General features: G+C 39.1%; 1 protein-coding gene and 1 long non-coding RNA gene across 3 annotated transcripts in view; one reads left to right on the plus strand and one right to left on the minus strand.

Moving 5' to 3' along the window:
- Positions 1-23421, minus strand: part of roraa (RAR-related orphan receptor A, paralog a) — a 163475-nt gene extending 140054 nt beyond the window's left edge. Inside the window, exons 1-2 of one of the 2 annotated variants that reach the window (XM_077710674.1) lie at positions 23189-23421; positions 22692-23052 (exon numbers count right to left, since the gene is read on the minus strand). In XM_077710674.1, coding sequence (XP_077566800.1) covers positions 22692-22845 — 154 coding nt within the window. In that variant the 5' untranslated portion in view covers positions 22846-23052; positions 23189-23421. Of the gene's footprint in view, positions 1-22691; positions 23053-23157 lie in introns of both variants that reach the window. The other variant, XM_077710673.1, reaches the window with a different exon arrangement.
- LOC144188297 (uncharacterized) overlaps positions 23121-24912 on the plus strand; it is a 36008-nt gene continuing 34216 nt past the window's right edge. Inside the window, exon 1 of the long non-coding RNA XR_013324933.1 lies at positions 23121-23731. This is a non-coding gene — a long non-coding RNA (uncharacterized LOC144188297). The remainder of the gene's footprint in view (positions 23732-24912) is intronic.

Raw genomic sequence — 24912 nt, forward strand, 5'->3', positions numbered from 1 at the left:
GTCATTTAGCTTTAATTTCCACATCTGATATCGCCAATCATGCTCCGTGTAAGAAGGATAAGCGCAGCACTCACTGGTCAGAGCTAAAAATAATAAGTCTTAGATGTTAAGAGACCAAGGTTTGTTCTCCCAAGTCATTAGCGGAGATAGCCATTATTACACTGACTTTTCTATTTACGGGGGGGAATACAAGGATAAGGGAGGTATAATGCCTCCAAAGTCATTCTTAAGTGTTTGGCCTTAAAACAACATTTGCAATGAAAAATGGTTGCAGAAAAAGGTGAAAGAAACAATAATGACTTAATCAAGTCTGGCTTTATTTCCCCAACTGAACGAATAGCAGTTAAAAGTTACGATCAGAGCTTATCAAGTTAATTTAACGATGCTTATCCGAGTACACACACTCATCGGATGACAAGCTGAATCATCAACATGAAAGATAAAAGCATCTTCAAGCACACTATGGAGATCTTATCCATAACTGAAAGTGGAGATGATGAGAAAGTTCATCAAAAATGCTAAGTGCTCATCGAAGAACTCAATTACAGTAAACAAAAAAAATGGTTAATTTATTGCCAGGAGATAATCAAAAAGGATTAAGATGATAAAAAGTGATTAAAAAAATAAATAAAAAGACATTATGGCACTTAGAGTAAGCCAAGTTTGTTAAGTCCTCCTTAAAGCAACATATGGGATTTTCGGAGATCCGTTTGACGGCAAAGAAGGTAAAATGGGGAAAAAAAATAACAACATATAAGTTAGCGGCTATAAAAATGATATACATGACAACGGCATTTCATCATGTGTTGTACCAGCTCCCAGACACTCAGCTCAGGACCCAGAGGAGCTTCTGTATCTCCATGATAAACTCATCTGGCATGATTTATTAACTAGTGAATCATTCTCTGCTCCTGCACCACAACCGTGTGTGTGTGTGTGTGTGTTCTCACACTACTACACAACTTCTGGGGAACAGTAAGCCTTTCCACAGGGACAGTCAAAGTCATTAGCACCTCCAAACTTCCTCCATGCTAATTTTTTGCTTTGATATACTTGGTAGCTCATTTAAAGCTGACTTCACAGTGCTTATGTTTGAAACTTTCCCCGCCATTACAACTTCTTTGCACAAGAAAACTTGCAACAAATTGTACAAACCTTAATAATATGTCTTTGAAACCCATTTTTTGAAGACTTTTTTGTTACTGTTAAAGAATCATGAGCGGTTTGGCTTTCAACTCATCATCCATCATTCTGCTATCTTTTGCAGTGACCTTGCGGAAGTTCAAGCTCAGGCAGCTGTCTATTCATAGCGGACGGATGCTGGTCTCAAGCGACTAACTCGGTGCTCTGTTGGCACTGGACCGCACAAAGAATCCTGGCATCACTTCCTCCTATGAGCCTCCATCTGCCACAACTCTGACCAAACGGCCCGCTTCTTATTTTAGGCCATCCATTCACATTTCTGTGATTCGTGTCCTCTCATCCAGACCCCCCGAGCCCCTGCCAGGCTACCGCCCACGTCCCATTTAGCCCTCACGTCTACTCTTCAAAAAAGCAAACTTTGGGTCCCAAGACGAAGCGAAGCCGGACGCAATGAAGTGGACTGGAAACATCCTTGTGTCCTTTTCCAAACTTGACTATCCTTCACTGTCAGGTGAAGGATAGTGGAGTTCTGCTCTGCTGGTTAGGGGAGCGAGCAGCTTTGCTTCTTACTTACGCAGCACTTTGAAGAAAATCTCACAAAGAGTCAATAGCGTTCCCTTGTAATGATCACTATGGAAACATCACAGCCTATTGATGAGGTCAGGTTAGACGAGATGATGCTTACGAGTTAAACATGGACAATTACTCTCTTTCATTCTGATTTAAATGACCTGAGAAATATTATTAGTTGTAGTCATCTAAATTCATTGTTTCGAATGGCTATTGGAATTTGGCTCAGCCATATATCAGAATCAGCATCTGAAATTCGTATTGGTTGCACGATAGTCTTGTTGGTTGCAGGTCACTGAACAAATGTATCCATTAAAAAAAAGAAAAACATTATAAAATAGAATCAAACAAGAATTATGCAATCACCATTCTTAAAGAATAATGATTTGAATGTGAAATTTCTGAGAAAAAAAGCCACATCACAGTTGTTCCATGAAACAACTTTTGTTCAAAATTCCACTTTTCTGTCCCTAACGAGCATTCCGAGAAGTCTTTTTAGCACAAAAGAAATTGTTCTTCTTTTTAGAGCAATGAGAGGAAACTATTTAAACTCCCTAAATTCTGAGGAGAATATTATGCAACATCTCATTTTTATCCATTACTCAATTTTTTGTGGAAAATTAACAGTTAACAAAGAGAAGACTCAAATAAAAACCCTGAATCAGTATAAAGAAAATGGAAAGGTTATAAAAGGAGTCCTGGTAAATGAAGATGTCGAGATAGAACACTAGAAATCTCTTGAAATGCACAACTAAACAAAGAGCGGAAAATGGAAGGAACGTCTGTGACTGAACTGTAAGAAACCACCTAAAGGAAATGAGCTAAATTTGTACAGCAGTTCAAACATGCTGGCGTCAATCCCTAACCAACACTTAAAGAGTAAACATTTGTATGAAAAAACACTTAAGAGGCCATGAATATAAAACAATGAAACTAAATTGGCAAAAAAATGTGCATGGCTAAAACCAACAAGCCCAGTTTGTGACCTCAATGTCACTGTGACTTCCTATAATTAATAATTTAGTCGAATATGACTTCAAAAGATGTCCAACTATACACTCATTTCTCCCTTAGTTTTAATTATTGCGGCTTTTTTCCTAACCGTTGTTTTGACCCTGCGGGATCACGCAGGAGTTGCAGTATTGTGAATGATTCCTGAAACTGTAATCTGGGAAAGTCCGTAAAAAAATGATGCGTCTTTGGCTCCGTTGCATCTCAATAGCAGAAACGTACACCTGGCAAAGTGTGAAATAGTACTTTTGTTCTTGGCAGGAAGACTCTGGAGGGAGCATGGCCATTTCATCAAACACAGGTTAGTGATTTAACCTCTGCATCCCAAGAGAATATTAAACTCAACCCCCTTACTGCTGCTAGTTGGCACACAAATAAATCTATAGTATAATTGCCTTGATTGAATATAGGCAAATTGGACTTTAAAGACAAAATCCTATATATATTTAGGAGTAAATCCCCTTGAAATATGCCGCAAAAAAGTAAAAAATAAATACATTCACATTATTTTTAATTCATTTTTTGTAAATTTTCGAGATTACAAATCCAGCTCATTTCTTGTTCTCTCGAAGTATATAAAAAAAACGCAAAAACATAGAATTCCATGAATTTGAATTGTTTTAAAACGACTCCCACGAGTGTACATCGATAGCATGGAATTTAAAGCATTCCAAATTCATAAATCATAAGCCAAAGTCGGCTTTCAACAGTCCCCCTTTTTTTTTTTTGTTGGTACCTTAACGCCCCGATTCCCAACAGGCCGGACACGGAAAGGCATGTAAGAGAGTACGGCGCTGGGGAGAAACAAGACAAACGGGAGTCGCAAAGCCCGGCGGGCCCTTGCAACTCCGCACAAAGCCTCGCTGACTCTGTCCTATCAAAGCAGGTTGCGGGACCTCAACCACGTCTCCTTGGTAGTCCCTCGCCGTGCACACTAAACGGCCGCTGGGAAAAACACTCCAGGTGCTCATTGACTTGCATGAGGGCTGCCTTTGGTTTCTTACACCGCTGCACAAAAAAAGACCGATGTGCTCCTATTGATCTATTGTATTGGATTATTTTTTTTCCTCGAGCACATAATAAACTAGCCTTAACTTGACCAATTATCTCCATTGATTGGACTTATTGCAAACTAAAGGGGGAAAAACAGCAGGGTAAACAGTTGTTGACAATGCGCATAGTGCCAAAAGTGGACTGCTTTTGCCCGTCAATGATGTTAGGAAGCAAGTGAAAGTGTGATGTAGTTTGCTTTCAAGGACACTTGGCATCCCAAGGTACTTGTTGAAGAGAAGGAATATTATTAACCTCAATGGCACACACGTCTATTTCTTTATATTTCACAGGCAGAACCGTCAAACCATTACATTACTACATTTCTTTGAATGGCTAAACCTAATTTGACTTTGGGAAAATTGCTCTGCGTAAGGTCAAAACAATGCCACAATAATGGCGGAAATAGGTCATTGTAAAAATAACTCGGTAGGAGAGGAAACTTTCACGATACTTGGTGTTTTTTTCTTTCTTTAAAGACTGTTTTAGCCAATGTGGGTACTCGTCAAAGTAAAAAAAACAACCTTTATGGCACCTAACTCCTTTCTTAAGAAAATATGGTTTGTGTGGAAGTTGCTAAAGCTGAGGTTGACATCAGATACTTCATTTTTTTTCTCTTGAGAATCTCATCTTGTTCCAAATTAGTGTCAACAGATCAAAATGCTGCACCATCCTTTTTTTTTGGTAAACGTCCAGACAGTAATTGTACAAAATGTAAAACTGTATCGACTGTTTAAATCTCTTTAACATAAAGGCAACATGGGATCAGCAATTATGTCTTCTGACCCTCTCTTTCCCCAAAAGTAAATAAATCCATGTTAACACCACTCAAAGAGGTCAAGCTATTAGTTACTATACACCACAATTACTGTACTTCATTTGGCTAATTTACCAGAGAAGTAAGGATCACCCAATGGCCAAATGGATTGAAATCTTCTGGGAAATAACTCTGTTCAAGGATGTCTACGATAATATGCCCTTTAAACTTTGAGAAATGTTTTGTACAAGTGGAAATGTTGGCCTGAGGGGGTGTTAAAATAAAGGTGAAAAGGGTTGAACATTTCTCTCTGTTGCTGTGGTATAAAGAAAATGTCCTCCCGGAGGATACGTTGTTCTTGCACTCCAAATTTACGATTAAAACAACATATTAATCTTGAAATGACTCATAACCTTGCCTAATTTTGATGGGGTGTTTTTTTTTCCTTCGGCAAATGGTTTCTTTTAGTGATTACATGATCACAGGCAGCAATAGCAGAATAGAAATAGTTGTTAGATCACCAGTAAATCAAAGTGAATCATTTGAAGATAAAAATGGGTATGCATTGATTTTCTACAATGACAAACAAAATGCATAAACAATGTTTTTCTCATCAAAAAAAAACTGACAGTATGAAAACTTGGCATTTTAGAGATGGAATAACAAGCAAAAAGAAATGCTACCAAAACTGCAGATGAGCAGTTGGGTTCTATTTTTTTTTAACTCGACTTGTCACTATAGGACATGGCAGTATGACAAAATTGTGTCTTCCATCCTAAGTGACACAAGACTCTGGAGTTCCCCTATAATTAACCCTGGCTGCACACCAGACCAGGTAGTGAAGGAGAGCAGGAGCAATGACTGCCAGCTTGTCTGGCACAAACCATCCATCCCCCCCCAAACCTGGAGTGGATCCTACACGAGAGACACTTTGACACTCTCCGCCGCATACACGGAGGACTTAGGAAAGCCGCCGCCAATAAGCCCATCTGTGGAACTCATTATTGGATGGCTGCTAAGGACTGAAGCAAGAGCGTACACAATGAAACAGAGATCTGCACACATCCTAAAATTCAGATTGTACTTTTACCAAATGAAAAATGTAAAATACTATATGATAAAAAGTACTATTTTAATGTTAAAAAATAATGGGTATCATTTTCATAACATTCTAATGTGCCCATGAAGGGAAAAATCCATAACTTTCCAGGGACAATCATCTCAGTCATTGTTGGCAAAAGAGATTTCTTATAAGCCTCTTGTTGTATGCAGTTTGACCAGGTGCTTGGCAAATAACAACTGTGCATTCTTATGCCAAGAAGTATTGGCTCGTACACAATACTGAATACATCTCCTCTTGCACTCTGCTCACACAATGTGCTTGTCAACAAGCTCATACATTCCCAGTTCAAACACCAACCTGCGTGTTTAAAGGATATCTCATATATTTTATGACTAACACTGTAGTTGCAAAAAAAAAAAAAATACTACTATATTTGTTCAGAAAACTGCAGAGAAAAAAAAACTTGAACAAGAAAGCTCAGTGCTGTGTTTACTTTTAATGCTGCCCCTGGATGTGTTTGAAGTTGAACTTCCTTGCAAGCAGCAGCATTAATTAATATTTCATTGCAAATTAAAACATTGAGAAGAGCGCAGCTTTTTAACGTGTCTGCAAGTTTTGTTGATGAAGAGTGAATGCAGTTGTGGCACTCATTCAAAATGTTTTAGTTCCAAATGTCAGGCATCATCACGAAGGATTACATTTCGTGCCGATCTGTCAACATTAAGTATTTGCAGATGTTATTGTCATAAGATATAAATTTTACAGTGCTTGTCAACACTGGGCACTGTGCCACTGAATCAGCCAATGTGGGAACATTGGTGCAACCCTTTTGCTCATGTTTAACTGGACAACGGTAGATCTCATCTCTAGAAACCAATATTCAACCAATAGCAGCTAATTAGTTCAATAAGCAACTTATTCAGGCTTTTCCCACCAAAATATTTGTATTGCAATGCATAAAATACCCAATCTGTACAATTACGACTAAAAATTGCACTTGAGTATGAGTTACACCAGCCAAAAGAATTGTAATTAGAACCATTCCGGCTCATTCTCCAATGGGTTCGGATCCTCTTGTATGGGTTTTCTCTGGGTATTCTGGTTTCTTCCTGCATGAGTTTTCTCTGGGTACTCTGGTTTCCTCCCACATCATAAAAAACATGCATAGTACGCTGGTATAACACTCCAAATTGCCCCATTGGTGTGAGAGTAAGCAAAAATGGTTGTCCCTTCTGCTCTGCGATTGGCTGGTCACCGATTCAGGTTGTCCCCCACCCAATGCCTGTCGTTAGTTGAGAGTGAATCCAGCAAGCCCACCCAAAATACGAAAAAGACATGAGTGGAAGCAGCAGGCCCGGTGCAAAATACCCTTCTGTTGCTTTTTCGTGACCTCCTGGTACCTTCACGCTTTGTGCATATATTAGGGAGGGGTTTGCGAAGCAGGGGCAGAGAAGCCTGGATAAATTAGCCAAACCACTTAGGTGATTTCAACTAAAATTAGCAATGCTGCCTGTGGGCTCCATCAATTCTGAACTTGCTGAAACTCTGACAAGCATGGGGAACTTTTTCCCCCCGGCCCAACAATCTAGGAGCCCCGTCTGTCTGCCTGCCTCGCTCTTTTTCCTGCTCGCACCGTATCCGCCGCTCTTCTTTCCAATTAGTGCTCGCCACTAGTTTTCATGATCAGAATATGCCAAGGAAATATATATTTCTTTCCTTCATACAGTTCTTAGATTTTGCACAGGATTTTGCAGCAGTGATCTCATTGTTTTTTTTTTTTTTTTTTTTTTTAATCAATCCTGTTACCCATCTCAGGGATTTTGACTGGTTCATACCAGGATAATGCACTTATACAACAGTTAGGTTGAAACAAACTACTCACATGAATTCTGGCAAAAATATTTGATGAAATGTATCCAATTTATTTAGTGTTATTAAATCCATGCCGCCAGCTGCATGCCTTCAGATGTTGCTTGTTGACACTAAAACTAGGGACGGGTGTATGATTAAATTTAATCAAATAAATTAGATTTCAAGTGAATGGAAGAATCTCTGTGAATGTTTTGCTCTACTGGCAGATGCAGTTGTCTTCAGTAGAATGAAGATGTTCCTTTCCAGAGGTATTTAAATCAGTTTTGCGTTATTGTTATTATTATTATCATCAGTAAGCACTCCATTAAACCCAATCAACATAATTTTCAACAATCAATTCATCAACTACGGAAATTATGTCCATCTCTAATCAGCACATGAGCTGACACGAGAAATCAATCAGTTGGGGTATAAGAATGAAAATAATAAGTCATGTTGCAGTTAAACAGTAAAAATAGTAAATGCTCCACAAAATGGTGCTGTCATACTGTTTATAAAACATTTATTTACTACATGCCGGGCTTCGGGTTTTCTCACTTGGCTGGCGAATCGGTCGACCTAAACTGACAGGTGGCCACCCTGAAATTAGATGTTAGCAGACCATGTTGCTTTTGGTGGTCTCAAACTGCCTCAGATTCTAAAATATGTTTTAACTAAAGAAAAGAAAACTTATGAATGCTGCATATAAGTATGTTGTGGAAAAACAACCATGAATGACCCTAGCATCTCAGTTAAAATTTAAAAAACAATCAAATTATTCTGAATTTCCCCTGTTGTAAATCAAGCAAATGTTTTTAAATGACAATTTTCATAGTATGATAAAATATATCCAAGCAGTAACCTGCTAACCAAACCATGTGGCAGCACAAACAACACAATATCCCAGGGAATAAATGTTATCACACTAAATTAAAATATAATTAGCCAATGCTCAACCAGAAATGAAAACATGTATGAAAATGAGAGGGATAATCAAACCCGCAGCACGCTGAGCGAATGAAGATATTTTATAAGAGGAAATGGCCTAATCCAAGCATGAAAGCACACTAAATTGACCTATTCCTGAGTGTCACCCCAAAATGTCGTCTCACAACCACTCGCATCCACAAACAGAACAGAGTGGATGATTTCTAATTCTTATTTTTTTTTGTTAAGGCGAAATTCTAAATTATCATTGAGAGAAATTACCTTTCCCCCAACAGACATTTCCTCTAATGTGTCCAATTAAAGGAAATGGAGTTCCAATTAAATTGTCACAATTCCCAGCTAAAAAAATCATTACAGATAAAAGTGCCAATGACAACGGGTCTATAATTCATATTCTGAAAACTAAAATGAACAGAACAACTCTGTTTTTAATGTGAGTTCATTTATGTAGTTGCTGCTTTCTTTGCATTTTTTTAAAAGATTTTTTTCACAACTTACTAACTCCAATTATTGCAAAGGATATTTTAGAGAGTGCTTTCTGCTTGAAAGTGGAGTGAATTTGGATGTGGCTGATCTTTTGTTTGATGACAATCTGGAGCTTAGAAAATCTTAGACAAAGAGGTCATTTCAAATTAAAAGTATTTGATCACACCGCTGCATAACAACGGAGCCAGCTGTTTTTTTTTTCCCCTACTTCACCCGCCGTTACGCAACTCTAAACATCTGTTACTTCACCATGGACATGATATGCAGCCAAATAAAATGATTTGAGCGGAATAAGACCATCCTAATGGAACCAAATCTCACAAGAATCTATGTTATCATTTTTAAAATAGATGATCTCCCGAGTGTAGAAGACAATTCAATAAAAAAGTGAATTAATTTGAGTGTCCAGAGGTGTAAAAATATATGCAGACAAGTGTTCTCTTTTGGGAATGTCGAGAAGGGACATTTGTCTGGGAATTAGAACTCATCTGTTATTGGGCTAACAGCTCCTGCCAAGCCATTGTTTTTAATTGACAAGGTGCTCCATATCAAGTTTACCATTTTGGCCTTTGCCCTAGTTTCAAGTGGATGCGAGAAGTTTAAAAAAAAAAAAGATTTCCAAGGACAAGTCCAACTTTGGTATAGACTTTAGAAAGTGAGGATTGTGGCGAAGAGGAGGAAATTCCTGCTTGTGGGATGAATCAAGTCACAAATGTAACAGATCTCAATCATTTCAAAGGTTTAAATACCCTCTACCTTGTTTTCATTTACAAGGGATGGGCTACGTGGGCAACAGGATGAAGTCCATGAAACACTGAGTATGAGAGGAACACTGTTTAATCATTGGTAGCATGTCTATAATAACTTTAGCCATTGGGCCTTTTATAAAGCTGATATTTATTTATTCTATCATAAAAATAGTGATATTTTTTTTCAACAAGCATTCGGGCATTAAGAAGTAACTTTTACCTTCTATGGGTAAATCATCAACATCCATTTGAAAGTGAAACAAATGACAGACGTTTCAGTCCCTTGGCGTACAATCGTGTGGGCAGGACAGCAAAGCCGGGCAAGCTTGCTGAATGAATGCCCAGCCAAGTTGAGAGCTGGAGGGAAGTAAAAGAGCCTTTTCCTTCAAACAGGCTCACTGGCTTTCAAAGAAGCAGCCATTAGTGAGCACTCATGAAGCGCCATTGGGGGCCCGCCCATTCCCTGGGTGAAAGCAGGGCTACAATGATGCTCCCACACGGAAGCAGGGAGGTGGAGAACTTCCGAGATGAGCTCCGGGCCCAGAGGTGTTTCCTAAAGGGTACGAGCCAGATACTCAATCCCCAGCCCAACTGTCAACGTTGGCACTGCATCCAACCTCTTGAAGCATATAATCTCAGTGCTTATTGGCTATTGAGCACCACACACACTACTCGGGTTCCTCCCTCATCCATTGCTTGCTATTGTTGTGTCTATTGAGCCAAAAAGGATCTGCAACTAGAAACATCCGTTAACATATGGCAATCTTGATCAGTGACAGCATTGTTCCTGGGGGGGTTCCAATTTTTTTGCACATTTACACACAAGGTATTTCTTTCAATAGAGGTCTTGGGTTTATGTGTAAGTCAATTGATTGTTAACAATGTATGGGTCACCTTTGGTAGTAATAGAAATGGAGTCTAAATGTTCACCCAAGCAATGCAACATAAGTTTTTGTCTCACTCTGACTTTTAGCAACATTTTTTTCAATCGTCATCTTGAGTCCCACTTCTAACGAACTCTTACAACTCGACAATTAAAAGGATATACCAAGAGAGTCCTTCTCACCCTCTCAATGGACACCTCAATATCAGTTACAGACCTAGGCAACAAAGTTCCGACCCCATAACCCAGAAAATATGGTAAATATTCTGTACAGTATGGCGTAATAATAATGCAGCATGGTTCATTAGATTGCCACTATTGCTACGCTACACTGTTTCCCCCCACTGTTCCCTGAGGGTGAAAAACAATCACCCCATAGTTAGCAAACATGTTCACAAGACCGCTGTAGAAAAGTATGAGGTCCTGACAGAAATTGTTGCAATTTACAGGCAGTGGTTACATTAATCTTAGCACACACAGTGGGGTCCTAGATGGCATGGTGCCATGCTGAAGGCTCCCACTTGCGGCCATCGCTTTCCATGACAGAGCGATCATGTCACCAGTGTCCAGGTCAGCGAAAAACGGCAGGCTGAGTGATGCTCAGTTGGCCGTTTTAATTGGCTAAGAGAAAGTAATTTGAGAGCAGTGCAGAGGGCACGAGGGGGTAAATGATGGGACAGAAGGTCACTGCTTCTCTTTTACTCTGCTGCGCGACATCCACTGACGCCCTCAGCATGTGCTACGGTTAATACGGAGATCTATTATGCACCAACCTTTCACCATCTGCTCACACACTAAGAAGCTGCACGGCGAATCTTGTTATTGAATAACAAAGACGGAATTTGTTCTCTTGCACTGTACAGCTATTCATGGCTAGAGCAAGGTCTTTTGAATCATGTGGATTATAAAATATTCTGACGTTACGAATGGAATGAAAATGATGAAACCCCATTACAAGAACTCAAAGTTTTCACTTGAAGTCATCTTCTATATTCTTGTCCGTTAAAAAATAAAACTATAACACGAATACACTGCTTCATTACCTAGCAAATACTCACATGTTTTGTTCATGTTCTCAAACTTTCTCCCTCACTCCAAAAATATGCCTGCTAAGCGATTAAAATTGTCCATAAGTGTGAACGTGAGTGTAGATGTTTGTTTATAGGTGCCCTGAGATCGATCATCAACTAGGAAAGGCCTCCAATAACTTGCAATCATTCAATGAGAATCAAAAAAGAAAATGTATGGATTATTGTATTCCGTGAGTGTAAAAGATAGCAACGACTTTCAGCATGACGTAGAACATTCTTTGTTAAAGCAAAATACAATACTTCGATGAAATCTTTTGAATTGAATATCATCACATAATAAATTATGGCTTAAGGATGGATTTTACTGGGCCATCTTGCTGCGATTAAAAACGGGTGCTTCCCAAAACTTTTTCCACTACATGTTGAAAAGTCTCCTTAATCTTTGGGGCACAAGTCCTTACTCATGTTTGATAAATGACTCAATCAGCAGCGTGTAAAATGATTTGTACGCACAAGGACAGAGTTGTAAAAAAAACATGGTCCCAAGACTGTTAAGAAAATTTAGCCAGTCCTGCCAAGACAATATTTTATGAGCATTTGTACAGTAAATCTGCGTCTAGTCTACCATGTGGAAGTGTTCAAGCGTATTTAGTTTGTCTCCGTCCGAGTGCACTGTGCAGAAGATGCACCTGTGTTAAACAAACAACCTTGGGGTTGCCACCCCTGGTAAGATTGAGGCACGGATCAGGTGAATCAGACCGCCAAGGGAATCATCGCGATCATCTCTGGATGTAGCCCCCGAACAATTTGCATCGAGTTAGGGTGCGGTTCACTTGCTCAGCATAGCCGTTCGTTCGTATGTCTAAGAAGCAGGGGAGCATGGTGCTTGCAACCCCCTGCAGGAGAAATCCAGCGTTATCAGTCAGACTGGGGACAATGTCATCAATCTCCCTGTCCACATTGCCCTGCATCAAATCAGTTCAAGGTAATGCATCTGTACTGATGACATCCAGACAAGATAAGGAACCTAGTATCAGATGTTACTGTTTTTCAAGATGTCAAGTAATAATCTTTGTATGGGTGTCCTTTTCAGTGGCAAATGGATGTCCCAAAAAGTGGGATACTTTTTTTTTTAACTACATTTTTAGTATAACAAGTGAAACACTCCTAACATCCTCTTCAAAATTTCAATAATATACATTAAACTTCAGTCTTTTATCTATCATTACCTGAAATATTATAGATGAATTATATCTTCTGCTTTTGTCAATTACACACTGAAAAAAATCCTAAATCAGATATCTACCTTCTCTATCCAACACAATATCACAGTATTTAGTCATTTTTAGTGTTGTAACTCTCAAAATCACTCATTAGACTACATATTAAAAAAAATCTTATCTCAGTCTCAACTATTAAGAATCTTGATCTTTTTAGCCTCGATGACTTCTGGTCTAAGGTCAGTCTTGGTCACGGTTAGTGTGATCTTACTCTCCCACACTCATAGTTTTACGAGTAACATATTCCTTCGCACTTTGCACTTGGCAGCGATAACGAGCAAAACAAATGACATAAATCTTCCATACTTTTTATGGTAAGATTTAAAGGTTACCTAATGGTCTTAAAGGGTGTGTTACTAGTACTTGATATCTAAGATGGCTATTAAATTTTAACTGCAGTGCAACACTGTTGAAAGCTATGCTACAATCCGGTAATATGGAAGGAACTCTTTCTACATACTAATCTCAGTACCTACACTCCTTTATATAAAGTGAAAACATTTTTTCGACCCTAACCCTAAAGGCTGCTTAAAAACAATCCAAAAACTATATGAGAGGAACAAGGCTTGAACTTCCTCATCTATTTAGCCCGATTGATGCATTGAAAAAGGTGGTAGGTCTGAAAGTAATTCACCCAGCCTTTACTTTTAGCCATTTGAGAAAGTGATCCAAAGATACTTTAACAAATCACAATGAGGTCTTTGCGCCGAGCTACAGCGCACACCTCAAAGCCCCCTGCGATCTCGCCTGAAGCCACAATTTCTCCCCCTGAGTGCCGCACTGGAGATAAAAGATGGTCATTATGTTTCCCACTTAATGCTTGAATCTCAATAATGCTTATTCAGAATTGTAACTACTTTGCACATGCATTTTTAACTTAAGTTTTAAGACAAGAAATGTCTAGTATTAAACAACAAACATGCAGATTGTCAACATTTTGCATCTCGAAGGTTTTTGCAGTAATGCCAGTTTCCATCACCAAGAATAGAAGTGGTAAAGTTCCATTCCCTCATCTATTCATTACATGACATCATTCCCCCCAAACATAATTCTATTTTACCCAACAATATGTTTCCCTTTAACAAATTGAGTCATGACTAAACTGTGGAAGAGGAAGAAAGAGGTGAAAACACCCAGTTGACACCTGGTTTGATAATGGGATGCATAGAGGATGCTTCAATGTGTGAAAGGAACTTCGTCCAATTAGAATCGTGCAACAAAATTCCACCTGGCCCTGACAGAGATGAAGTGGCTCTTTAACAAGACATGCGGCACTGCGCCAGCAAAGCGCGTACAAACGGCGCAAGTGGAGCTAGCAGAAATTAATGAGCATCACAAGCTGCAAATGTTGTAACAGTAACACAATACCAAAGAAACACTTTAGCACACTTCCCGGTTTGATAATCGTAAATACATTGAAGCAGTTCTTGAATCACCTTTTCCTCAAATAGCATATTTCAAGCATCAAACTTTATCATTTGTAGCAGAGATTGTGAAACACTTGATATGTTCACAGTGCACCACGCTAGCGACGTTTGCCAGATTTGCCTCTATCGGCATCACCCCAAGGCCTTCCTCATCTCTTTTCTGGGTGCCTATTTCTGTCTGTCACGTAAAAATAGGCTTTTAACAACCCCCATGCGCTGTTAATTATTACCTCTTAAGTACTGCATTAGTCAGATAAAGCCGCGAAAAGCGATTGATCAGACGGAGGATATTTGTCAGTGAGAAGGCTGCTGACTCCTTCTTTCAATCAGTGTCAAAAAGCAGCATGCCGACCGACATCACGTCATTGATGGAGGGACGCTTTTTGCCGTCGCAATGCCTTCTGGGTGGGCCTCCCAAAGCGATCAGTTGGCAAACACGGACTCCGAAAACAAAACACATAGCATCTCATGTGCTTTTTTTCATCATCAAAACAAGCTTGTAAAATTAATAAAAAAGAATTGAAATGTGTTTTGACAGGAATTGCAAAAGAGCCAACCAAAGTTGTGTCATTGTTTTAAATGAGATCTAACAAAAAAGTACCATCCAATCAATTTAATAAGGATCTAATGAGTAAATCATGAAACAAAAACAGATTGTTTTCCCTCCAAGTGTTCACCTTAACAAGAAAGTAAAGGTTAATAAATAAAATGTTTCATAATTCTATTTGAATAGGACTTATGTACACATGATTAACAGCTAATTCCTGATATTGTTTTAACTAACCACATTAGTCAGTTCTATGCCACTGCTGCAAAAAAAAAGTGACCAACCTCACCAGATTTTAATCAAAGCTGAAAATAGTCGCTGATTGTAATCGGCACTCAAAAGTCACCAGGGGTGTTTGAAGAGCCCGTCAAGCCTCCTAGTGGAGCTAATTCGATTAAGTGGTGCCAGTACCTGGAGGGGACGGATCCGTATCGCTTCCCTTTTTTATTTATGAGATTAAGTCGCGCTTGTTATCCCAATATAAATCATCCAGCCAAGAGAAACGACAGTTGATTTTTATGTTGCTTTATCCCCCAAAGTTTTTGATTGTTGTTTATTGCGGCTAATTACTAAAGTTAGTTCAGAAATAGGATTGAATTGAATGTATTGGAAATGACAATAGCTTGGCGGAGAATTTCAGTATTACATACAAAGCGATTTGTATTTAAGTGTGAAAGAATGGATTAAAGTAAAAAAAAAGATCTACAGATAAGGTAAAAATCTTTGATTAGAAAGGAATCACTAATCTACCATTGTTTTTCAAAAAAGGGCAATGTATAATGTAAAATCATGAAAACGACATGCTCAAGATCCCTCTCCCTAAAATATTTACCCATACACAACATATGAACTCAAAACAATGACAAAGCTCAATCAGAATGTGAAAAATATTCACCAGGCTTTTGAGATTTGAGAAACTGCTTTAACTTATTACCAATGAAGTTTCCTGTCGTGAAATGTGCAGAAATTCAGATCCTGTTTGCAGTATTCTTGAAGATACTAAAGTTTTCTGTGGTCTGGTTTTTCATTCTCCAACTACCTCACATACAGTCACTACAGCATGAAGTCCACATGACTCCATGCGCATGACATGATGCAGAACATGTGTGGGCTGTGTGATGTGGTTCAAAGACACGATGGCTGGCGGTCACACGTCCCAAGTGAGCGTAGAGCTTGACTCTCCTGCCTACCTGCTAGGGAGATCTTCACATAGAAATATATGAAAGACTGGGCGCTGGATGTGACATAAGACTTGCTTTGAATGAGACTTTACATCCCTCTCAGCGCCTCTTTTTCAATACAGGCCCCTTCTGAGGGGCCCATGTTGTGTCAGAAAGACGCCGAGCAGAACCCAGCCAAGTGCCACCAGCGCCCAGGTCACAGTGTACCACATTAAATTTAGACGCCTTCAACGTCCTCCAATAATGCATCTGGAGTATCATCGGTCAGTACTATTTTGCAGAGCGACTTCTGCAAATGGGCCATAGATCTGAGCTGTCATTCACCACAGGAGATTTCCCTTCAAATCTGGTGTCTATCACCAGTCAAACCTTCCTCGCCAGCCCCAGTTTGAAGCCACTGGTGATTCAAACTCCAAAATAAACTGTCCCACATCACCAGAACTTTCATTTCAAGTATAGAGGAGGTTTGATACGGTCTTTCTAAACTTTCATTGAGAAAAAAAGATCAAATAAAATGCCTAATTCATCCTATAAAGTAACAGCTGGTAACAAAAATGGAACAATACTTTATTTTACCGATTCCAATTTCATAAGCATTCATTAAACTATTAATTCTGCACTAAAGCAAGTTTTTTCAAATGCACCATAGTTTGATTTTAGACTCTTGAGTTTCTCTATGCTATCATTAATCTGATTATCAATTAACAAATAAATATTCAAACAAATACATCAAAACTGACGAGTAAAACAGCAAAATCTAATCTAAGATTTTTGATGATGTCCTTAATCCACTTCATTCTTTTTTACAGTCCGTCACAACAATGCAAAGGAACAAGTCCCACATTTGTAAAACCAAGTTCAACTATACAGATATAGCAATAAAACTTTACTAAACCCTTAACTGCACTTCAATAAATCATTAAGGATTTTATTAGTAACATAATTCAGCCGATAAATCCAATAAATGTAGCAAGACTGCAATATTGTTGTATTTGCGGGTCATTTATTTGTCATTTCCTGTCCCAGGTTTCCTGTGCTGTGTAAATGTCTTGTAACGTGTCAAGTTAAATTAACTGTGACACCCACAACACTTAAGTATCCACACTGATTAAAAGCATATGGGCTCAGAAAAGTCATATTATGGATTTCAGATTGTAATAAACCTTAGAGCTAGGGGCTGGGATTTTCATCATATGTATGAACTGGCAATGGTTTTTCTTAGGGGGGTTTGAAACACAGGATTAGACTGTATGACCAATTTTACATTGACAAATGCAATTACCAGCTTTTTTTCATCATCCTTTGATGCCTTAAGTACATCATGATGGGCAACCGTCAGCACATGAAATGAATATATATTTTTAAATCCAAGATACGCAAATTCCTCAAGAGCCAAGAACAAGTTAAATACAGTATTTATAAAATGTGATTTTTGTACTCATGCAAACCTTATAGCATAACCACTTATGCCTGAGCGATTGCCAATACCAAGTAATCTGTTACTTAATTATTCTGTTAGGTCTTCAAATTGTAACATGGCCAGACGTTTGGTCGCCTGGACGTTTGGTCGCCTGGACGTTTGGTCGCCTGGACGTTTGGTCGACCAAACGTCCGAGTACCAAATTGTAATGGCAATGTGTTTTATGTTCATTGTCCAACATGGCATGTTTCGCCTAAATAAAGTAATTAAAAAGCAAAATTCATCAATGCAACCAAGGCAAAGCAAATAATTAAATTTGTAATCAAACAGTGTGTGTATTAGGTACCCTGTATTCCATTTTCTAATACCGCAACAACAACAAAAACGAAAAATATTTCCTCTTCGTTTTGAGTTAACAAAGTGTACCTGGAAATGTTGCAGTGATAATGTTATTTCGCAGTGGTAAGTATGTGATGAATGATAAGTAATTCAGTGCAACATGACTAAAGGCCAGGGGGGAAATTGTTAGGGTGAGTAACACACACAAAAAGCAAGTGGTGCCACAGTTTTCACATTGTTGAAATGTGTGTTTATAATTCCCCACCATTTCAAAGCTATGGAAAACTATCTATTTTTCATCAAGCCAATTGTTTTATCCATCTCATTAGAGATGCAGACGATAATAAACCATGTTGCAGCGATGAGAAAAGTGTTTGAGAGCTGAGGCGCAATCACTCATTCATGAAACATAATCAAGCAACAAAAGCAGACCAAAACTGCATCTTCAAACTCACTCATTCAAAATAATCCAATTCATCATGTATTATTACTTTTTTTAGGTGTTTTTACTTGCAGGCAATTATAGCAGCATCCACATGGAGTGTAGCAATTAATGTTTTCATTTTAAAAGGGTAAAAATGATAATAGGACTGGTAGAATATTAACAATAAGAAATATTGTCTCAAATAAACATGTTTTGAACATAATCAAATCATTATTAGCCATTTCTACCACATGCATGTGCGTTGGACAGAATTTAAAGTATTTGAAAATGGGATAAAAAAAAACATGTAGCTTAATCTTAAAACCTTAGAATGCAAATTAGCAATTAAGCCTTAAATTAAAATGATGAATCTGTGCACATTTCTTTGAGAGTTCCATCCTCCTCCTTAGGTGAGCACTCTGCCACTTAAATGCAAATTGACCTTTGAAATCTGAAAGCAGAGAATACCAGAATACTTTTTATTCCGCTACTGGAACCATGCCAAAGTCTAAACTGAGACCAGATGTCACTGCCTACAAAGCATAGAGATGCACATTTTCTCAGGTGTGCTGACAGATGTTTGTTGGCCTATGAACAACTTGTGCTCAGAATTTATCGCCAATCAATCTTGTGCTTTGGCTTAAAAATACATAGCCAAAGTCCCAAAAAAAGAAGTATCGGTAAAGGAAAACAATGGAGGAATGAAATTTAATCTCATATGAAAAGCAGAAACTAGATCAAATCTTGATTTACACCTGTATTATTTTCCTTGCAGGAACTCAGTGAATTTGAAACAATACCAAGTGTTTTCCTGTCCGTTTAAGTGGATGAAAAGCTCCAAGGCATCTCCAGGCCCTTTGAAATTCTCAAGGGGGGGAAAACAACTCATTCAATTTATTTCTTTTTAAAATATCCTTTGCTTCGCTGCACCATATCCACTGAGAAGGGACATTAAAAGCAAATGGTGAAACTAAGAGCACTGTGATTTCTCATTTCCCAAAATAAAACTGCTGGATCCCATTCTCACAATAAGTCCATTAACATAAGCGATTTCTTTTCAATCAGCGACTAAGTTGTAATGTCAGGTTTGATTTGTTTTCTACACACAAATTACTTAAGACTACGCCTAAAAAAACTCAACAAACCGCTGAAAGCATTCATATGAACTACAAGCAATGTTTAATTCAGAGTACTTGTATTGATTAAATATGAGTAGTAATTTAAGGGATATTTTCAAACAAATTCCAGCAATATAATGGCAGTAATTGTTGAATGGAAATGTTAGTATAGACTAGAACCACAATAATAAGCTTTCCAGAGTAGGTTAGAGGGGATAGGAACTGAAGTATGGTATCCCAGACTTCCCCCTCCTCTGCCACAATGTTCCCCTTTTCCTAGGGGATACTAAGACGTTCCCCAGGCCAAGTAGGAGCCGAAGACCCGCCATTGCATACTATGTGGTCCCTGGGGCTTCTTCACATAGGGGACTTGTGCGGATTCCCTCATCAAGTGTCCAGGAGGAGTCCTAACAACATGCCCCAGCCACCTCATCAGCTCCTCTCTATGCGAAGCATAGCAGCTGCTCTACTCGGAACCCTTCCCAGATGACCCAGCTTCTCAGTCTGTCTCTAAGGCAGAGACTGGAGAACCTGTTTTTCCAACTTCAGGACCATGAGCTCAGATTTGGAGGTACGGATTCTCATATTGAATTAAATTAAAATGGAGCACAATACTCGGCCACAACCAGCAGGGGCACTGTGACTCAGTCACAACTACCACAACTGGTAGTGACATTTACTATTTTCTACCAAACTGTATGGTGCGCAGTATTGTAGGAAAATCAGTTCAAGTCTACATTAAAGGTAACACAATATTAAAACTTACACTTTTGACATTTTAAAAGACACAGCTTCATTTTGAGTCCAATAGCTCAAGACCAATGCTAAAACACAATGCCAAAGACAGAAATTACCAACGTTGCATACAAAACTTTTAAATAACAAATTGTATACAAACATCCTCACACATATATTCAGTCTACTCTATGGAATACATGTTTTCTCTTTGCAGCTCTGTTGACATGTACTACTTACTGCGTGCCCTTTGACTACATTTTATGCATATATGTTATCTGCATGACTGAACCACACTGCCCCCATGGAGTCTACAGCACGCACAACATAAGTGCAACATACTGTATAACTACAGGGCAAATGTAATGTAATGTGGATAAGGGAAATAAATTTATCAATCTTTATTTATAGAGCACTCTAGAAAAACAATCCCAGCTGTAACTCTACACTTTATATCTGTGATTCTTAACCCCCGATCCTTTACACTTGACAAGCATTGCCATCAACTTACTAAGTGACATCATAAAAATGCATTACTCTTTACCATTTCAAAAATGCTGACAATATGGGAGTAGCTTGTAAAATGGTAGATGACATATGCATTTGAAGTTTATTCTGAAGAGTCTCACTCAAATAAATGCCAGAAGGAAATACATGTATGACCATATTTTTCGTACTATAAGCCAAATCAGACAAATAAAGCAGGGTGAAGAGGAAAAAATATATGTATAAGTCATTTGGGAGACAAGAACAAGAGATAAACAAAAACATACATGAGTCACACTTGAGTATTGGTTGCAGGCCCAGACAAACTATTAAAAAAGTGTGACTTATAGTCCGGAAAATACGTCTTCTCGAAAAGCATTTTAAGACTTGTATATATTTTAATACTATATCATGCCGCCCTATTGCAAATGAACATTTCTTCATCTTGATAACGTTACTAGCCAAACCATGCATCTCCTCCAAAGCAATGTATTCGGCTTTTGTCTCTGCACTCTACCATCAAAAGTAGCTATTGATTAGGTGACAGTGACAACGACAACAGATTGCCATTACAACGAACACATTTGCAGACATCCACTTAAAGATCCTGAGAGATGGCCAACGAATCAATGGCCGACTCTTTTCCTGCTAACTCTTGAAATCTGGGAGGCATTTAAAAACAACTTTTGGTGATTTGTGATTGACTAGAATACTCATTTGAATGCTCCGAGTGCAAAACAATCAATTCAATGAATTGCATAAAGCAATTTCAAAGGCAATCTATTCCACACAACAATTCTTCTGCCAACTTTGAAAAGAATATAAAAAGTTATCTGCCTCAACTGCTTTCTCTTGTTTAGCCTTACCAACCTTACTTCACACTGAACAGCAGGAGGACTCATTCAAAGCAGGAAGGGTTTAACATGCATGTGCTTTTTCTTTCTCCCTACTCAGCATTACATAACAGGCAAGAGGCGTTCTTTTTTTCCCCCTGTCATTCCTTCTTTTTCCCAGACACAATTTAACCCTGTGCATAAAATAGGCTGATCAGGGGGGTTGGGGTGAATGTGGGTCAGCAGGTTAGGAGACTCCCAAAGTCAGAGTCATGAAAAAAGGGGAGAAGTAGAGGGAGAGATCAAACCCAGCTTCCCAACTACCTGTCTTAACCGGCTGTTACATAACAGCTCAGTCAGCCTGTGCCAAACCACATGTCAACCTACCCCCACCCCCCCAAACTACTTTAGTGCTGTGTAAATACTGGAGGGCTGCTTTTATTCCACCAAACAAGAGTTTCAAAAGTGCCCTAAAGTAGTGAGAAACAAAAAGATATCCAAAGTGGCGATTATATGATGATTTCCAACCCGCAGCTCGCGCGCACGCCTGTGTTTATGGCTAAACCTGTTACATAACCAGCTCACATTCCACATTCCCCATATCACACTCTAAATATACACGGCAGGAATACGCGTGTGCGCGCATGTACATAAAACACCGTGGGCTCAATTAATGCTCAGCGTGGGGGACTTCATAATATTTTGTATGTCAAGTATATAGACACCCATCAGGGTGAAAAGAGTCCAAAGCTTTCAAACTTGGACCAGGAGAGGATACAGAGGGGGCGTGGTTAAACTGTCAACTGTACTGTACAACGCGGACCGGTCCACACGAGATAGTCCACGCAAAAATTCGCACACTTCTATAAATCGAAGGCCCGGTGTGGGAGGCTTTCCTGGCCATGTGTTAAATACAGGCAGATCCATCTACTGGAAAGCGATTTTTTTATTTTTTAACGCACGCTGAGATGTCATTTGAATCACACACGCTCAAATGTTGAAGATCGTGACCCCCGTCCACGCGAAAATGGATCGATAAACCGGTCCACAGTTTGCAAAGTTTGGACGCCGAGCCCAAGATCGCATTCGCCAACCATGTACATCTTAAGAATTGAATTTGTCAAACATAAAAAGATCGATCGTCTCATATAGGATGGGGTTTGACATGTCAATGTGGTGTGGACGACAGAAAACGCTCAACGTGACATTTACAAAGACATATTAAAGCGCTGTTCCCACCCCATTGAAATCAGCCCCATGCTTAGACACACTGTGCAGTTATTTTACCGTAGCTATTTAATTCATTCAGAACTTCCCCGGTACCTAAAAGGATCGCTACATTTCTGCAATCTCACTCACCTCGATTGGTGCTTGAACACGTCTGCCTTCGAACCGGGGCTGGATGGTCCGCTTTCCGGAGCGTCTCCAGGCTCACCGGGGTTTCCCTGACCGGGGTAGCCGGCTCCGACGCGCTGTTGCCCGGGTCGCTCGCTGGATCAGGCGGAGACTCCATGTTGGATGCGATGGTCGGCTCCCTCGATGCGGTGTGAGCTTCTAACTCTGTTTCTCGCCGCTGTTTTTTTTTTGCTCCTCGCCACCGAGCCTCGGCGATGTAATTTGGAGTAGAAGTCAGAAAATGAGAAATGCGAGCGTGTGGAGGTGGGTGTGCGGGTGTGATTGTCCACTGGCAGCGCTAGTGAGCGCGCAGCTCATGCAAACTCTAAAAGAAAAGGAGGGTGAGGTTGTCAATAGAAAGAGGAATGCACGCGAGGCCTTGTAAGTAAGTAAGTCCATGCAGATCGAGTCGGTGCACTTTGACACGCACATGTCATCTCGTGGCGATGATCGCACATCACCTGTGAATGATTTCCTGTCAATGAAGAGGGCGTGATTATGCCACCCACTGCATCTGCTTGCAACCAACTCCGAGTGGATATCGGTGCAGATAAAACATGGATCGTTCAAAAAAAGTCGTTTAAATGCACCCCAAAACCGATATGAGTTTGGTTTCGTGCGATGTCGTTTTTTTGTTTGTTTTCTAAAAGTAGCGAGTGACAGCAGTTTGACAGGAAACTTCTCCCTTTTTGAGAATGGCTGTCGTAAACGACTGCCGTCAAGTGTCTCCATGGCAACCAGGGTGCTGTGCATGGCTTGTTGCTACGATTCAAACCAGCGTGCAGCCTCATGTGATCAAAAGGCCTACACGCCTATTTTGGCTGGATGGATTTTGAATCAGAGTTTTCTGAAAGCTTTCTGAAACTGTTTTAGACCATACCTGAATAGTGTAGCTTTTTTTTTTAGATGGAGAACTACTTGGTCTGATGAAGTTTCAAGTTTTTAACCTCTTATTTTTATCAATATCATCTCTGCACAAATGCTCATAACTCTAGAGTCGGTGAGTATTCAAAGTTATTATACCAATGGTCATTCCATGCTTTGTTGTGATGTTTATTTTTTGTATTGATTGTCATGTCAAGCATAGATATTGGTGAAATAGTATTTAACACATTTTCTTTGAGTTTCTGGAATACAGGGTTATATTTATATATATTTTTTTGGGGTGGTATTGATCACTGGGTAATTGTGGTACATTTACTGGCAAACAACCACCAACACTCCTTTTCACATCTACGTTTAAACAATTAAGAGGCCACAATTAACCTCACTTATATGTTTTAGGAATTTAGTAGGAAGTCACAAAACACAAGAAAACCCCACACAAGGCCCGGCAATCTAACTTTACTCAGGAGCTCCTAAACTTTAGAACCTTAAGCTTCAAACTCCAAAACTCAGAAAAGCCAGGCAGGTCACCCTTAACCCACCAGAATTCCTCAAATTAAGAATATACTCAGAGTTGTTTCTTATGTTTTGACCTTCTCATTTAACTGAAATATTAAAATGACCTCTCAGTATAATGGAGTGATGCTCAGTAGAACATAACGAGTAAATATAACATCCTATAGTCAGAATGCAAATATGAGATTGTGTCTCTATATATTTTGACTCTATAAATCTTGTCTGTCACTTCTGATTAGGGGACCAATACACGTCCACATAAATCTCCAAGATTCTTTCTTAACCACAATATTGGCCATAAAAAAAAACTTTTATGACTGCGTCCATTAAAGCTGAACATAATCATTTCTGTAAGTACATAACATGGATCTTTCATACTGTTGTCAGCCTCTTATTACAGTTAACTCAATGCACATCCAACAGAGAACTGTAAAGTTATGCCACAAGAGAGAGGCGCAATAAATCATCAGCAAGTCAAATGTTTTTTATGTTTCCACAGCAGCTTGCATAGAATACCACCAAGACTATTTTATGGTATAATTTTAAGAGCTGTGCTGCGGCAGCAAAGGGCCTACTTTTTTGTCACAAGGCCAATAGGAAGTACTTACTGCCAAGCAAGCAGGCCAAGTTTCATTCCTTGGCTTAATTTGAGCTTTTCAAAATTGCCTTGACCTTTTCACCCTCTGCAATTTAACCATGTGACCTCTGTATTCATTGCCTCTTGCATCCAAGATCACCAAAACCTCAAGGGAATATTGCAAGCACTCCCTTAGACCAATAAGTG

Source organism: Stigmatopora nigra, chromosome 2 (genome assembly GCF_051989575.1).
Source record: "Stigmatopora nigra isolate UIUO_SnigA chromosome 2, RoL_Snig_1.1, whole genome shotgun sequence".
NCBI lineage: Eukaryota > Metazoa > Chordata > Actinopteri > Syngnathiformes > Syngnathidae > Stigmatopora > Stigmatopora nigra.